Below are 17,240 nucleotides of genomic sequence, written 5' to 3'. Positions count from 1 at the left end.
TGCACTATCTAGATTTTCTTTAAGTACAAAATATAGAACGTTTTATCCTGTGAAAAAATAGCAATCGACTTTTAGTAATAGTAATTGCTAATAATAGCATTTGTTTGGGTCCAGCCATTTGATATGGCATTTTGGTAAATTTCAGATACTTTTCTATGCTAAGCTCTTGCTACTGTTTTTGACTTGAAAATATAACATTCTAACAACTAGTAGTTCAGTCAGTTACATTTATTGTTGCATATCACATGACATTTGAGAAAATCGACTTGAACTCTCACTGCACCAAGCAAAGATCGATGATTGAAATCAAAATCAAAGAAAGAACTCAAAATTCGTATCGAAGTGGAGAATATATTGAACTCAATTGAAAATTAATTTAGAACAAATTTATTGGATTGAAAACTGACCTAAATCTAAATTATGTTGAACAAGTATGAACGAGTTATTAAATATAGGCTCATTCTGAGCCCTCTAACTTACGTTAAAGATCATATGCTAGCTATGTCAAATTAAGAATTATATTCATGTACCATGTCAATATATGACAAAGGCAAATGGTATACACCACTAAAGTCAAAACACAGATGTGGTGTGTATAATTGACTTAACCGCAAAATGATATAATAATGTTGACATCCAGTTTACAACAAAAAGAAATTTTTCATTAATTAAACACTCGCGACATTGTCCTGTTTACAAATGCTACCACAATCTTAAAACATACATTAAGATCTTAATCTCCAACAAAAACCAAAAGTACTTGAGAAAGCAGATATTATTGAGAAAGGGAATCTCATCAAACACTTGTTTAACCAGAAATGTCAATGGCCTTCACCTCAGATTTCTTCTTCTCTTCTTCTTTTGGAACAGTCACAGTCAGCACTCCATTCTCCATCGCTGCCTTTATTTCCCCTGTTTTTGCATTCTCCGGCAACCTGAATCTCCTTATAAACTTACCGCTGCTCCTCTCCATACGGTGCCACTGATCGTTCTTCTCCTCTTTCTCTCTGTTTCTCTCACCGCTAATCTGTAAAATCCTTCCTTCTTCTACTTCAACTTTAACCTCCTCTTTCTTTATCCCAGGAACATCCACTTTGAAGACGTGAGCTTGTGGGGTCTCTTTCCAATCGATTTTTGCATTTGCAACAGCAGAGATTTCACGAACAGAGGATGGGGTGTTGGCAATGGTGGTTGAAATTGGGAAGCCCTCGAAGGGATCCCATAAGTCGAGAGAAAATGGGTCGAAGATGTTACTCCTCCTACCACCAAAGAAGCTTGGAATCAGAGACATTTGTTGTTTGAAGAAAACAGAGGATTTCTTTAATTTTAGATTGTAGTGCTTATTTTGCTTGATTGCTCGGTGATGGATAAACTAAAGTATGGTGGTATTTATAGGCAATGAATCTGAGTGTATTCTAGCCTCTTCTTCGCTTCTTTTTAGATACGGAATAGTCAGAGGCTTCTACAATATTCCAGAGATATCGTTTTTATTAGAAGGAATAATTGCACTACTTTTTAAAAGAGTAATTTAGTTTATTGTTTTTGAATGGGAAAATACTTAAATATGTTATCACATTTTATATTTAAAATTGAATTATTTATATCTGTTTTTGTTCTAAAAAAAATTCATTCGCGTCAATATTTGTTAATTAAAAAAATTATTTTGCAAAATTATTTTTTATACGTGATCAATTATGATTTCTTTACATCTTAATTCAATCAAATTTTAAAATTAAAAGACTCATATATGTCATTAAAATTAGAAAAAGGATTCATATATGTCACCGTATGAAGTTCGATTCATATATACCACTTCAGTTAACAAATAATGACATGAATGAATTCTTTTCTCAAACAAAAATGACATAGATAAGTCAAAATTTTAAGGACAAATTACAAAAATATACATTTTTATTTCACTTATTTCCATTATTCCCTATTACTTTTTCAAAATCTCTTATTTTTTAATGTATCCAAACTGCATATTAATGTATCCAAGCCAGTATTTAATGTATCCGAGTTACATATTATGTATCCAACCTAGTTCTTAATGTATCCGAACTATATATTAATATATGTGATTCAGTATTTAATGTATTTGAGCTACATATTATGTATCCGAGTTAGTTGTTAATGTATTCGAGACAGTATTTAATGTATTCGAGCTTAAATTATTGTATCCAGTTTTTTTTAATTCTTAAGGAATTAATGTAACTAAAAACTTATTAAGGATAGATTATAATTTTATATTTAAACTATCGGATGACACAATAAAATTTTTCACAAAGTATGATAACATATTTAAGTTTTTCCTTTATTAAAAAGAAGATAGAATAATATATGAACCGAATAAAATAATTTTAATTTATTTTAGACTGCTCTTACGATAACTTCTTTTTTTAAAATAGTTCAAAATATTAGAACATATTTCACAACATCATATTTGATACTTGTTATAATTCTTTCCGGAAAAATAATGATAATGGAAACAAAATTGTGGAGTAGATATTTGTTTGTATATTCTAGTGCATATTTAAAAGAAATTTCTTTTAAAATTTTAGTTGAAATTAGGCAGGTGCAAATAAAAAAATTCTCCAAATAAATTCAGTAAAAAATAGACAAAAGCAAATTGATAACACATCGACAATATAATTTTTTTTTTCTTTTATCCTTACTAGTTACTACCGATCTACTTTGGTTCCAACTTTTTCATTACTTATTACTCTACTTATGTATAGAGGTGGCCAGAAGCAGATAACATATACTTTTAACCGAGGACATTACATTTTGGATTATTTTTTTTATTTTATTTTATTTTTTAATATGTTATATATTTAGAAGGGAAAATTATGCGGATAGTAAACTTATACTATTTAATTACTCATCATAGCTATAGTTTGCTATAATTATCACTCACAACTAACATTATACATTAATTACGTGGATTGATTTCGAGTTTATATAATTAGTCATGTTTGTATATGTACAATTCACCAGGATATACAAATAAATATGTATAATATACAATTTTTAAGCCTATATACATATACAATTCATCTCTCTCTCACTCTCTGCTCTCTCTCCTCCCTCTTTCAATCTCGCTCGCCTCTCTCCTCCCTCTCCCAATCTCGCTTGCCATTTATACAAATGTATATGTATAATATATAGTTATATACAGTTATATACATATACAATTCACCTCTCTCCTATTCTCTTCCCTCTCTCGCTCGTCTCTCTTTTCCCTCTCCTAGTCTCGCTCGCATATCTCATCCCTCTCCCAGTCTCTCTTGCCGTATATACAATTACATATGTATAATATACATATACAATAAACCTTTCTCTTACTGTTTTCCCCCTCTCTCTTGCCTCTCTCCTATGTCTCCCAATCTTGCTCGTCTCTCTCCTCCATATAACATGTAGCTACAAATTGTAATCATCAAACTATAGTTATGGAGAGTAATTAATTATTTTTAAGTGGCTATATGTGAAAGTTTCCTTTTAAAATAGGGAAATTACGCGGTTAAGCAAACTCATAGTATTTAATTACTCATCATAATTATAGTTTGCTATAATTATCACTCGCGACTATTAGTTATGTGGGTTGATTTCGAGTTGTATAATTCAACCACATTTTGTATAATTCGCAACTAGCAATTCTCTTTAATTTTGATTTGTATTTGTATACAATGGTTTATATTTGTATATGACGATGATTTTCTTTGATTTTTCTGTTTTATCACCATACATTCAATTTTTTTGTGTATAACTTTTTAAAGTTAATATAAATGTGTAATTTTCATATATTGTATAATATAATTTATATAATGTAATTTGTGTAGTATATTTTGTATAACTGTTTAAAGTTCATATGTTTATGTTTGTGTCAATTTGTATTTCAAGTTTTATCATGTTTGTATAATTTCCGACTTTATATTAGTCAATTATACAAAAACATGTGAATTATACAACGTCGCAGTGAATTATACAAATGAGATGTGAATTATACAAAATAGTATCCTCTCTCCTCCCTCTCCCAATCTCGTTTGTCTCTCTCCTATATCTTCCAATCTCGCTCTCCTCTCTCCTCCCTCTCTCAATCTCGTTTGCCTTATATACAAATGCATATGTATAATATATAGTTATCTAATCGATATACATATACAATTCACCTCTCTCCCACTCTCTCGCTCGCCTCTCTCCTCCCTCATCCAATATCGCTTGACTCTCTCCTCCTTCTCCCAATCTCGCTTTCCATATATATAAATGCATATGTATAATATACAATTATCTAACCAATATACATATACATATAAAATTCACCTCTCTTCTACTCTCTAACCTCTCTCACTTGTCTCTCTCCTTTCACTCTCCCAATCTCGTTTGTCTCGCTCCTCCCCTATAACATGTAGCTACAAATTGTAATTATCAAACAATCGATATGAAGGTATTTAGGCAATTTTGAGTGACAATATGCACAAGTTCCTCATTTAGAAATTACACAAAAAAATACTATAAAATACACTTTAAAAAAACATATAATAAATTAGATTACTCTCAAAATTCTATCAGTGCCACATAAATTACGACAAAGGAAAGTAACATGCATAACTTAAAATGATATAAAAAAGGGAAAAGGCATAAATTCCTCCTTAAATTTGATACAAAAAGTCAGTTAAACGCTTAAACTATTATGACGATCTATTACATATCTAAACTGTTTAAAAGTGAATTTATTAACCCCCTTAAATTGATGTGGCAAAATAAATTTTTAAAAAATTAAAATAGGCGTGTCAGATTTATTAAATTAGGAAAAAAATCAAAATTCCGGTACGTAATAGGTCATCATGATAGTTTAAGCGTGTAATTGACTTTTCGAGACAAATTCAGGGAGGAATCTATGTCTTTTCCCATAAAAAATACTATAAATCACAATAATTAACAAGTTTAAAATTTATAAGACATTTAAAATTTGAATGGTTCTCGAAATTCTATCAGTGCCACGTATTGAGAGAGCAAAAGTAACATATATTATTTGAAAACTACGTAAATAGTACTAATCACAATAATTAACAACTTAATATATTTAAAAGACATATAAAAGTTAAGTCGACTCTTGAAATTCTATTACTTCAATATAAAATTGAAAAAAGTGAAGTAACATATATTATTTGAAACTGACATAAAAAAATAGAGATAAGTGTAAAAAAAAACACATAAATTATCTCATTTTTTTAGTTTGACACCTAAACTATGAATAGTATGAGTTTCATACCTAAACTATCACTTATTAGTTTGAGAAACAAACTCCTCTCATTTATAACACTCTCATCATTGTGTGTAATATAATCTCTCTTTTTACATAATTTGAAAACTATGTAAAAGAACTATAAATCACAATAACTAACAACTTAAAATATTTAAAATCATATTAGCAAAAGAGTCCTAACTAGGATGACTAAGAACATGTTTGACATTACTGCTAAAAACTGTTTATTTTCATAAGCATTTTTATAAAAAAAGTTTTCAGAGAGGTGTGAAAAAGATAATTCGTGTGGCTAATTCATTTGAAAAGTGTTCTTCATTAGCAAATTGTGTTTGGCTAATCTTTTTAAAAAAAAGCTTTTGTGAGTCAAATTATGATAAAGGAAAAGTATTAATGTACTTCTAATATTAAGATTATTTTTAGAGAAAAATTAGTTTAAACATCTATTACAAAAGTTAAATTAAATTTTGATTTTTATTAAATTAAAACGTTCATATTTAAATTTTCAATCAATATTATACAAATTTTTTTTAAAGGTTGAAATCTTTAATTGTTATTTTTCTTTTTCCTAATCTTGCAAAAATATTGTTTTTACCTTTATTAGTTCTGCGAAATAATATGCAAAATAATAAATAAAATAATAATACATAAACATAAAATAATATATTATATAAAAATAATAAATAAAACTATTGAATGAAACTTAACCAAACATATAATGCGTTGGTTTATATATATATATTTATTTATTTTACTTTTCATTTTATTCCAACTTTTCATCTATATGAAGATTATAAAAATTTATATATTTTTAGTTTAAGATCATAAGATTGAAAACTTTTCTTAATTTACTAAAATTTCGTATCAAATTAAAATCGAAAGAAAACGATAAAGGAGTAAAACACACAATTTTTCTTTTGAATATTTGTCTATTTATATAACTTTTCTGTGTGCCATCAAATTACTTGACAAAAGAAAAAAAAACAAATTCTGACATGGAATCCACGTAGACTCAGTAGGACCCACTCAAAACAACCCCAACCACCTAGAACCTGACAGCATAAAACTGTCACAACTGAAGTTCGTTACTGACAATCTAAAAAACCGATCATATCAATATAATAATTTGGCAATATTTTCAAATATAATTATTACCCACTTCATAATTATCAACAATTTTCTTTCTAATTCTAGAATAATCAAAAGAGAAAAATTAAATTGTCAAACAAAACGATTGTTTCTTTTTCAATTTTTTATTAGGCTTTACATTTTCCCTTCTTTCATTTTGAGGAGATATGTCAGATCCAAACAATTACAAGGCAACAGGTGTACCAACACAAACCGCACCTCCGTGCTCTGTAGACACGGAGAGACAGACTCCAGCCACCGGAGGTGCACAGAGACAAACTCCTCCGGTGGCTAGCTCTGGGATGGGACGATTCATCGAGAGATGGAAGAGAGAAGATATGTTGAAGAAGGGTTGTTTCGGCTTACGTTGTATTGCTTTGCTTTTCTCATTGTTTGCTTTCATAATCATGGCTAGTAATAAGCATGGTGATTGGAGAGATTTTGATAAATATGATGAATATAGGTACATATTTCATGAAATTAGCGTTTGATCATAGATTTAAATTTTGAAAATATATCTGGTTGGACATGAAAATCTTCAAATATTTTCGAGTTTCTAAAAAGTGTGTGTTTTTGGAACTTCCACTCACCAAACTTGGATTCTTTTCAAAAGTAAAATGTATATCCGAACATAACTGATCAAAAACTCAAATATTCAAGTTTCAACTTTAAGATCTATGGTTTCAAATTTAAGATCTATGGCCGAACGGGAGCTATACTAACACGCTAACTTCGCCTTGATTTTTTGTTTTTGTTTGTTTTAAGATCTTTGTGATTGAATTGAATTTTGCGATGTTGGCAAATGCAGGTATTTGCTAGCTATAGCAATTCTATCCACATTGTATACAGTATCGCTACTGCTGATACAAGTGTACCAACTTTCAACTAACAAGGAAATATTTTCGCGGAAGAATTCAGCTTTCCTCGATTTTTATGGTGATCAGGTTTGTGATTTTTCTTTACATAACAAAACTGTTAACTCTTTGAAGTGTGAACTATCCATTGATTTGAAATCGCGATTGAATTACAGTTGATGGCATACTTGTTACTATCAGCTGCTTCATCTGCTGTACCGCTGACAAACAGAATGAGAGAAAACAATGACAACATATTCACAGATTCTTCAGCAGCAGCAATCGGCATGGAGTTTATAGCATTTCTAGCTATGGCAGTGTCAGCTATCATTTCTGGATATAAGCTTTCGAAACAAACCTACATCTGATAAGAAAATACTGTTTCATTTTTTATTCTCTACATTTCCTTCATTTGTTACAAATTTATCGATATTTCATTCATTGAAGAAGTCATTTCTCTGTATCTTGCTCTGTATTGTTCGTTTTGATAAATCAATTAGTTGAGGTGTAGACATTTCCATGAGCTTCTAGAAACATCATATGCAGACGAAGTCAAATCTGATTTTTGCATCAGTAACCAAATGTTGATACCAACCGTAGGACAATGCTTACTGATAGATGTAACTACTCGCGTAGAAAGTGATCATTTTAATAATGCAGTTTATTGTCAAAGTCTAGAAATGAACTCTGGTATGGTTGGTGGAAGTTTCCTCTTGATTTATGGTTAAGCAAAAATGAGAAACTCTGAGGGATACGATTGAACGGTTACTTGTAAAGAATGAATATTCAACTTCACACGAAAAAAAATATATCAACTTTCAACCATGAAACGTCAGTTCCACCTGAATACTAAAAAAAAAAATCTTAATGAGAAGTTACAGATGCTAAGAAATCCAGAGCTAGGCTCGAAACAAATAAAATAATGGACTAACTCTTATTTTGGATCGTAAAACCTAACTTTGTATTCTAGAAGGAAAAAAAAACTATCATAAGTTACAACGAATACGGTGACTTGAGAAAGAAATCTCTATCTTTTGTATTTTGGTATGGAGGAGTTTCAGTTAAGGAAAGAGCTGAAGAATAAATCATCTTTGGGTTCTTCTTTGCTTATCGGCTTGGAATTGTTCGTGTGCTGCATTTGATTCATGTAGGATCCCGATGAGTTACCAAATCCTGAATAACTTGAAGTTCCAGAGCTCTGTAGCATCTGGAGGGTGATTGGTGGTTGGATCTGTGTTGTGTTGAAAAATGTGTCGTTAAAGTTCATTCCCTGATTAGAATGGTTAGCCAACACTGTAGGCCTTGGAACTACTGGCATGTTATTGTTGTTGTTGCTTCCAGATGGAGGTTTATTCATTGTGTAGCTACCACTACCACGTGCTGCAGGAACATCATGGTTGTGTTTTCCTTCATAAGTTGTGATAACGGCTCTTAGATCATGAGATGCTCGTTCCACATGCTTCCTAACCGGACATCCAGTAAATGTGCACTTGTAGTAACTCCTATAAAGACATAACGAAGCCTCACATTTAGACTTACTTTTCATTCAAATTTTCAAGGACATGATCTAAGAGATTTATGCTAACTGATCATTCAATTCTTTGTATGTAAGCTGTAGTAATGAGAAAAACAACTAATGTTATATGATGTAGGGATTGCTAACCTTGGGTTCGGATTTCCTTTGACAACTTTTTGACCATATTTTCTCCATCTATAACCATCATCAAGTATATCAATGTCACTTGTGGTTTGAACTACGATTCTAGGTTCACGTACTGTTCTACTTGCAGATGATATAACCTCGTTTTCATTGTCACCCTTCCTGAAAGGACAATTAACAGGACATAACATTCAGATTTCATATCAACTAGTATCAACAAAAGCAAAACATTTGAAAGATTGTGTGTTAAAACGTACCATCTCTTTGCCTCGGGTTCATTTTCATCATTTTCTCCTGATTTACTGATAGGAGAGCCTTGATCAACATCGTCATCTCCAAAAGAAGCTGAAGAATTGTCTGTAACAGCAAAGGAGTCTCTTTGACCATTTTCAAGAAACGCGTTTGGCTGATCCAAGTTGGAGTAAGCAAGGTTTTGAATCGATTGTGAAGATGATCTTCTAGTGGATTGAGGTTTCGGATGATTATGACTCCCTTTATAAACTATCTCAGTAATGTGTCCATCCAAGTTCCTTTCAACCTTCTTCTTTGTAGGACAATTTGGAAATGTACACTTGTAATAACTTCGCGGATTCTCACTTCCTTTCACTTGCTTTTGTCCATATTTCCTCCAATTATATCCATCTTCCGCCTTCTGTTCTCTAACATATTGCGATGGTTGACAGTAATGCACCGGAGCAGGATTATTCGACATGTTCTCTTGTGAAAAGCTTTGAATTGGAGCCACTTCTGATTTCACTCCAGTTTTTGCTGTGGAGAATTCAGTGGTCTGTTGTTGCCTTGTCATTAAGTCTTCCTGTTTAAGTCAATTAATTATGATTAGAGAAAGAAAAGAAAAGGCAATTTGTGGTTTGTTGGTCTAACAAGACTTTTATTAGTATCTATATTTTATTGCAAATTGCAATCTTGCTTCCATGTTATGACCAAGAAATGCACAACATAACTTCAAACCAAATATTATAACTTGCAAATTAATGTTTACTATACTGTTCTGTTCATTACTTCAACTTCAAAATTTAGAATTTCGAAAATCAAAGTTTAATTACATAACCCTTAGATAAAAAAAGTTCAGAACTTATTAGATCAGTATTTGGCGTGAAATAACAAATCTCACTCACAACAAGTCATTCATGTCCAAACACAAATCCAAACAAAAATTTTCTTTTCTACTTCAAATTAAAAATACTCATTTTTAACTTCCAAATTGTTTCATTTTTATAAACTAAAAACTTTGCAGCAAAGAGATAGACATGTTATGGAATTGGAATATTTGAGGGGAATATTCTTGGACAATTGTAACTATATATTAACCGTCAATAAACTTGATAAGTTTGACATTTCTTTTAATGGGGTAAATACTAGTTTACTTGTCACAACTCAATCAATTTGATTAATTTTTGAACCTAAATTAAATCGGAGTAGTTCAATACTTTAAATTCCAATTACAAATATTTAAAATCTATATGAAAAATATCAAAAAAGTTACAACTTTTTTTATATTACATCTTAAAATATCAATTAAAAATCAGCATTTATTCCGTTTGATTCTGAAAAAACCGAAATGTGACGAGTAAAAAGAAACGGAGAGAGGAAAATAACTCGAAATTTCAAACAAGTTCATACCAATGAGTTTCTTGGAGCAGAAGATTGGAAGATTGAGGAAGAAGTAGCAGGCCTACTTTGAAAAGAAAATTCAGAATTCCTTGAATTCCCCTCTTTAGAATTCAAATTACCAAAACTCCCTGTAGTTGGCGATGGAAGAGTCTGTTCAAAAGTAAAAACAAAATCAGACAAGATAACAAAAACGTATATTTTTGAATAGTTATATGGTAAAAAAACAACTTACATTAGAATTGTTGAACAAAACGGGCGAGTCCAAAAGCATAGATGGACTTAATGAATGCGGAAAAGCAAGATAAGAGGAAGGCGAAGCCGGTGATATTGATGAGTTCATCATTGGAAATGACTTAATTCTATCGTCGCTAAATCCCCAATTCTTATTATCATTATTATTATTATTACTATTATCAGAAAGAAGATCGCTAAACGAAGAAGTCGTGAATTGAGAAGAAGAAAATGAGTTAAATGAATTCATAAAAGTGTTCATATTTCCACCTGAAGAAGCCATTTAAAATTCAAACTTGTTGAAATATAATTTGTACAAAAAAAAATATTAAGAGGACAAAAAAAAGATGAGTACTTAAGATTTTATAAAAGAAAAAAATGGGGTTTGTGGTATTTGTAGTTATAAAATTTTTGGTGTTTTAGGCATTTTCTAGGAAGCTAAAAGGTACTTTTGACCGTGGAATATTTAGAAATCTTTCTTTCTAGTTTTTGTGATAGTCAAACCTTGTGGATTTGACCAATTCTCGGCGGCTCATTCAGAAGGGAGCTGAGTATTTATCCTCTATAGTTAATAACATCGTACACCCACATGACACATACATCATAACAAAAATATTGCAAATATTTATTACCACGTCGCGTTTTACCTCCACATCGAATAATTTGATTTTGATAGATAAAGAATGAAGAGAGAATGCATATCGTTTACTTAGAAATTTTTAAAAAATATCGTCGATCTATTTTTACTTGCTTTTTGAGAGTCAAACTGAATGAATTTTGATCACATATTTTTTTTGTACATGAGTATGAAAATGATTGTATTTCTAAGATTTTTAGTATAAAATATTTAAATTTTAAAATTCAAATATTAAATTTATCTAATTTAATATATCTCGAAAGATTAGTCAAATTGATTCTTCTAAAGTGAATCGTGATAAATAAAAGTGAATAGAAAAAATATCAATACATGTATCAAAAACATATCTCTCTCTCTATATATAAGAGATGATCCTTTGTGTTAGACCTTATGGCGGGAGAGTTTTCTCGAAGGAGTAATTTGATGTGAACGTCAAATATATTTATTTTATATTCTAATTTATACTACGTAATTTAATAAAATACAAAATTAAGAAAAAAATGAAATTTGTTGTATAAAATAAACTTAAAAAGAAGGGTATCTCATAAATCAGAATCAAAAGGAACTAATTTTTTAGCCATGGATTACGCATACTTATAATAGTAATACCTCTATCCTTTTATTAGTTGACATTTTTCATATTCATAATTAGTAATAATATTAAAATTCAAATCTTCTTGTTTGTATTATTCGAACGTTAGTGGAACTCTAGTCCATGGAATACCTTTCCTCTTTTTTTTTGAAAGCATATTGGATCCATTATCTTTGTAGATTAGCTGGGAAAAGTCCTTATTATAAGACATGTGAATTATTGTAAATATCAAATAGTTTTATTTTGTTACATTTGTTGGGAACAACTCGATCGGCCACGTAAAAGTCATTCTTGGTCTTAAAAAGTAGTGTATCTTGTTTTAGTTTATTTTTAAAAAATTTGATTAGACATAGAAAAAATATAATTTTAATATTGAAAATTTAAAAAGGTACTTCACACGGAATTTCACATTCTTGGTCTTAAATCCGTTTATTTTAAAACATATTATAAACAAAAAGACAAAAACATTACAATAAAATGAGTATAAAAGATTAGTAGTATATTAAGATTAATGCCAAAGTAAACAAATTATTATATGGCAATTCTCTAAATATAAAAAGTTTAAATAATTGACCTCAACTAGTTTGGAATAAACTCGTTGTGCTGTTATACTTTTTATGAGCTAATACTTCAAATAATCAAAATAGAAGAGAAATTAGTTTTTGTCCAATTACTTATCTTAGTGAAAAGTAAGAAAATAAAATGTTAATTTTGTGGTTACTTCAGAGTCACTACTCAAGTGTTCTTCAATATTAATGACCAAATAGCTAACATAATATAACTTTTAGATATTTTCTTAAATTTAATTTTGTTATCTTATAAAAGATTGGACTGGAGTAAGTTTGTGCTTATGGAAATATAAATAAATAAATAAATACATCAAGCTCATTTTATATTGCATATATCCTCTTTGCCCCCTTTTATTTTGGCTTGACTATATATATATTATGAACAAGTTGAAATATATGTTGGTTAATTATATAATAAGTCGTGAGCATGTGTGGTCTCATAAATTAAGGGTAACGTGCATACTCGTTACTCGTTACAAATATTAATTATAACTATCATTTTTTAGTCTTGTTTGGAATTCTGAAATTTTAGTGAAGGATGGATATAATTAAAAAATTAGAAATTTTATTAATAAAATTTATATTTGATATAAGCTTTTTTATATAAAAGATAATATTTTGATGAATAGAATTCAACTGATCATCCTTCTCTACGTGTACCTATGCTACTTAATTGATTTTTATAGAAAAAAAAAGAAGGTAAATAGTATATAGTAGGTGGACCAAACAAGCCTTATAGCGTGTACGGGACTGCTTGGTCAAAGTCATTTCTTAGGGTTTCAGTCCAAATGGTACAATAAAAATTTAAGTTTAAATAAATAAAGAACCTATAATAAAGGAGAAGGTATCTTCTATTTCTTAAAAAGAAAAATAAAAGTATTAAAATGACAAGTGAGCAACAATAATACAATGTTTTGATAAGAATGTGTTGCTATCATCCCCTCTAAGGTCCAACTGTTCAATTTTATTACATTTTTTTGCATTTGTAGTTCTAGTTTTGGCTGTTGGATGTTCTTTTAGTTTATGGTTATTGTGTCCTTTCATTTTGCCAAATATAAGATTTGCCATTGTACTTGAACCTCTTTTTATACCTTTCCCCGGATGTTGTCATATCTTTTTTGTTCTTTGATAATTTGAACTCGTAACTTTAAGATTGAAAATAAGGATCGCGTAGCATTCGAGCGATTTCATCTTTTTAACTTTTTAAGACCATCTCCGATCCAACACCAAATTTTATATCAAATCATAACTTTGGTGTTTTGAGCTCCAACCCATACCAATTTTTACATCAAATTTTTGGTGTGTGAATAATGTTACATCAAATTTATTGTAATACTATTCATCACACCAATTTACTTTTTGAATATTTTAATACTATCATACAAATTTTTAGTTAAAATATTATATAATTGATATGTTTTAATAAAATCTCTTGTATATTTAATTATTTTTTGTGTAATATATTTATAATATTAATGTTAGATATAAAATTAATATTTTTTTTATAAATTAATTTTTCTATATATGACTTTTTAAAAAAATTAAGAAGTGATACATGATATAATTAACTTCATGTATAATACACAACATGATAATTGTGGATAAGCATGATCTTAATGCACCAATTCAAGATGTGTCGGAAGGGCCAGCTCCGAGCGTAGAAATGGCAAGAGATGAAAATTATCAATTTCAACAATTTCTAACTCGATATTAAAAATAAAGGACAAAGAAGCTCATTCTGAATCACGTAATGCGTTAATAGATCATTTATGCTAGCACCGTAGTGATCATATAGTTGAATATTTATGTAGAATTAAAAATAATTTTTTCAATTATGTAATATTTATTTAATTTTATTTCATTAATGATTTCACATTTATTTATATTATCCAGTATTATGTATAATGTATAATAGTTGCTAGCAATTTATATTATTTAAAAAATTATGGTACAAAATAATTTTATAATAAACGATTATAAAAGAAAATAATATGAATTATAGATGGTGAATGTTTTAGGAAAAAATTGTTTTATGAAATAAGAAAATATAAATGAAATAAGAAATAATAATATAATAACGAAAAGAGAAAAAAATATAACTTTTTGGTGCAAAATTTGGTGCAGTTTGGAGCTGATTACACCGAAAATAATACTGATATCAAATTTGATGTAAAATTTAATGTTTGAATTAGAGTTGGAGCTGATTATACTGAAAATAATACTGACATCAAATTTAATGTAAAATTTAATGTTTGAATTAGAGATGCTCTGAAAGCTAGAAATATGAACCTTATTTTCATACCAATCTTATTTTTCTCCATTTTCATATTCACATTAAACCTTATCTTTTTAGGATTATTTTACTATCAAAAAAAACTTATTTGAAAACAGAGGCAAAAACGGGGTCAATATGGAGCCACCCTCCCCGTTGTCTTAACCTTAATAAACTCACCCTTTTCCAAAAGAAAATTAAAATAAAAAGGAAATTAAGAAGTATTGCTATGTGACGGCCAAAAAGATGTAATAAGTCTAACTTCGAAACTAAATTAGCATAATTACTAGTATTTTTGTTTAATAACTTAAAAAGACGGAAGATATTTTAGTTATTCTCGTAAGTTTGAAACTATTCAATTCACAACTTAAAGGCATGAAGTACTTAAGTTATATTATATGTATAGTAGACAACATTTGAAACTTTCAAGAGTTAAACCGATCTAAATAAATTTTAAAATCTAAATTAAGGTCTGAAAATAAATCTTGATTCTTTAAAAAAATTAAGACGTCTGAATTATTAGTTTTTGTGAGCCAATTTTTCTAATTTGATATCTTGCTTATAATATTCAAGGTGTTTAATTCATTCGTAATATTCTATGTAATTACGCAGTCTAGTCATTTTTACATGAAACAAAATTTTTTACCAAAAGCTAAGAAAATAAATTTCATAAGTAATTTTCCATCCTTATTATCTTGTTTTCATTTAGTGACAGTCAGAAATTTTATCAAGAAATATATATATATATATATATATATATATATATATATTATTCCATAAAGATGTCATCGTCGTAATTTTAGATATGTAAGAAAATGAAGGCCAAAAGGTCGTACTCCTAATTCCTTGGGGATTAAGTTGATTTAATTGCCTGAAGATGGGGAACTTTCTACTTGCCTCTTGAAGAATAAAAAATTCAAATTTCACAAAGAAATTGTAGTCAATAATTATGCAAATTTCTTTGCCAATTGAGATATATGTCACTATTTGCAAATTAGCAATAGGCATAATACATAAAATTAAATGTCATTTAATTTGACTGTAGTTGTTATTTATGTCCTTTTAATTTCATGTGTATTAATAGATATTTAAAATAAAATTAAATGAGTAAACATAAGCATCTTACATGATATAATACATGTAGGACATTATATATAATATATCGCGTAAAATATAAATTGCCAACATCAACATGTAAGACGCCAAGTAGGATGTATATGTCAACTTATTCATTTCTATACAAGTTAAGTTGTCTATTCTGCTCACACAAAGTTGAAGCAAATAAATGTTAGGTAAAATAAAATTAAAGAGCATATTTATATATTATGTCTATTATCGAGATGAGAAGATATCAACTTGTGCACGTCTTATTTTTATTTTTTAAATTCCTTCGCAAGAGCATTCATCTTTTTACCTTCTTGATAACTCGGACTAACAATCTTAAAGTTAAAAATGAGAAATACTTATCATCAGAGCAACTCCCTCTTATCATCAAAAGATATCAAAAACTTTGCTTCAATAAAATTTTTTTAGCTTCACTTTCCTAGAAAAAATCCTATAAGAAAGAATAGAACATAAAACAATAAAGTGAGGGAAGGGTGAAAACAAGTCTTTATTCATGTAGTAGATTAGCAAGACGCTAATAATATGCCCACGAAGTCGCAAATGAGAGTATTATCTTTAAAAAAATTAATAATGAAAAAATAGAGGCATAACTACAGTGAAATAAGTGTATTTTATTTGAACACCCTTTATCGAAAATTTATATCAAATATATAAATAAAATGATATCTTAAATGACTAGTTAATATATTTTGAACACTTTAATCTCAACAAACATGTGTAGTCTAGTGATTCTTGGGGTTGAAAAAGTAGCGCATAGGGGAGCAGCCGAGCAGGGAGGCAATTTGATCCTTACCAACAACATTTGTCCTTTATGCCATTTTTTATATTTTTAAAAGAGTTTTTTAGTTATTTTTAAAATCTAAATAATAATTAATAATTATATTATTAGAAATAATTAAAATTAACATTTTTAAAAAATAATCCTTAATTAGATACAACTTAAAAATTAAGAAAAAGAAATTAAAAATCTAGAAGCCAATTAGAATTTTAATTGATTTGACTTTGACTTTTGTTTTTTAAATAGAACTTATATTTTTATTTAAATTTAAGTTAATAAACAATCCTAAAATTTTATATAAAAATACTAAAAGCAAAAAAGGTTCCATATAGAATTCTTTGAAGCATAAATTTCCCTTTTTTCTCTCTTTTTTTCTTTTGTCTTCACGTTATATTAAACTAAATATACACATTAAAATAAGTATTATGTAGTTTAACTTAAAATTCTTTTGTACTTATTCATAAAAGAGATTTGATTATTAGTATTACGTATTCTGATT

The 17,240-nt window shown here is 28.7% G+C and overlaps 3 protein-coding genes across 3 annotated transcripts; 1 reads left to right on the top strand and 2 right to left on the bottom strand.

Moving 5' to 3' along the window:
- Positions 1-619: 619 nt before the first annotated feature.
- On the bottom strand, positions 620-1,428 carry LOC107030547 (17.8 kDa class I heat shock protein-like). The gene has a single exon (XM_015231816.2). It carries the CDS (start codon positions 1,289-1,291, stop codon positions 809-811), a length of 483 nt encoding a protein of 160 aa, XP_015087302.1. The 5' UTR covers positions 1,292-1,428; the 3' UTR covers positions 620-808.
- Positions 1,429-6,413: 4,985 nt separating this feature from the next.
- LOC107030543 (CASP-like protein 4B1) lies at positions 6,414-7,757 on the top strand. Its single transcript, XM_015231811.2, has 3 exons — positions 6,414-6,854; positions 7,200-7,335; positions 7,422-7,757. The coding sequence occupies exons 1-3, from the start codon at positions 6,559-6,561 to the stop codon at positions 7,611-7,613; spliced, it is 624 nt and encodes a 207-aa protein (XP_015087297.1). The 5' UTR covers positions 6,414-6,558; the 3' UTR covers positions 7,614-7,757.
- A 287-nt stretch (positions 7,758-8,044) lies between these two features.
- Positions 8,045-11,380, bottom strand: LOC107030537 (probable WRKY transcription factor 26). Its single transcript, XM_015231808.2, has 5 exons — positions 10,770-11,380; positions 10,547-10,687; positions 9,163-9,719; positions 8,909-9,067; positions 8,045-8,747 (listed from the first exon to the last, which is right to left on the bottom strand). The coding sequence occupies exons 1-5, from the start codon at positions 11,049-11,051 to the stop codon at positions 8,303-8,305; spliced, it is 1,584 nt and encodes a 527-aa protein (XP_015087294.1). The 5' UTR covers positions 11,052-11,380; the 3' UTR covers positions 8,045-8,302.
- Between the last annotated feature and the right edge of the window lie 5,860 nt (positions 11,381-17,240).

Source organism: Solanum pennellii, chromosome 9 (genome assembly GCF_001406875.1).
Source record: "Solanum pennellii chromosome 9, SPENNV200".
Taxonomy (NCBI): domain Eukaryota; kingdom Viridiplantae; phylum Streptophyta; class Magnoliopsida; order Solanales; family Solanaceae; genus Solanum; species Solanum pennellii.
The sequence above is the reverse complement of the archived record's forward strand: the minus strand, read 5'-3'. Positions and strand labels throughout refer to the sequence as shown.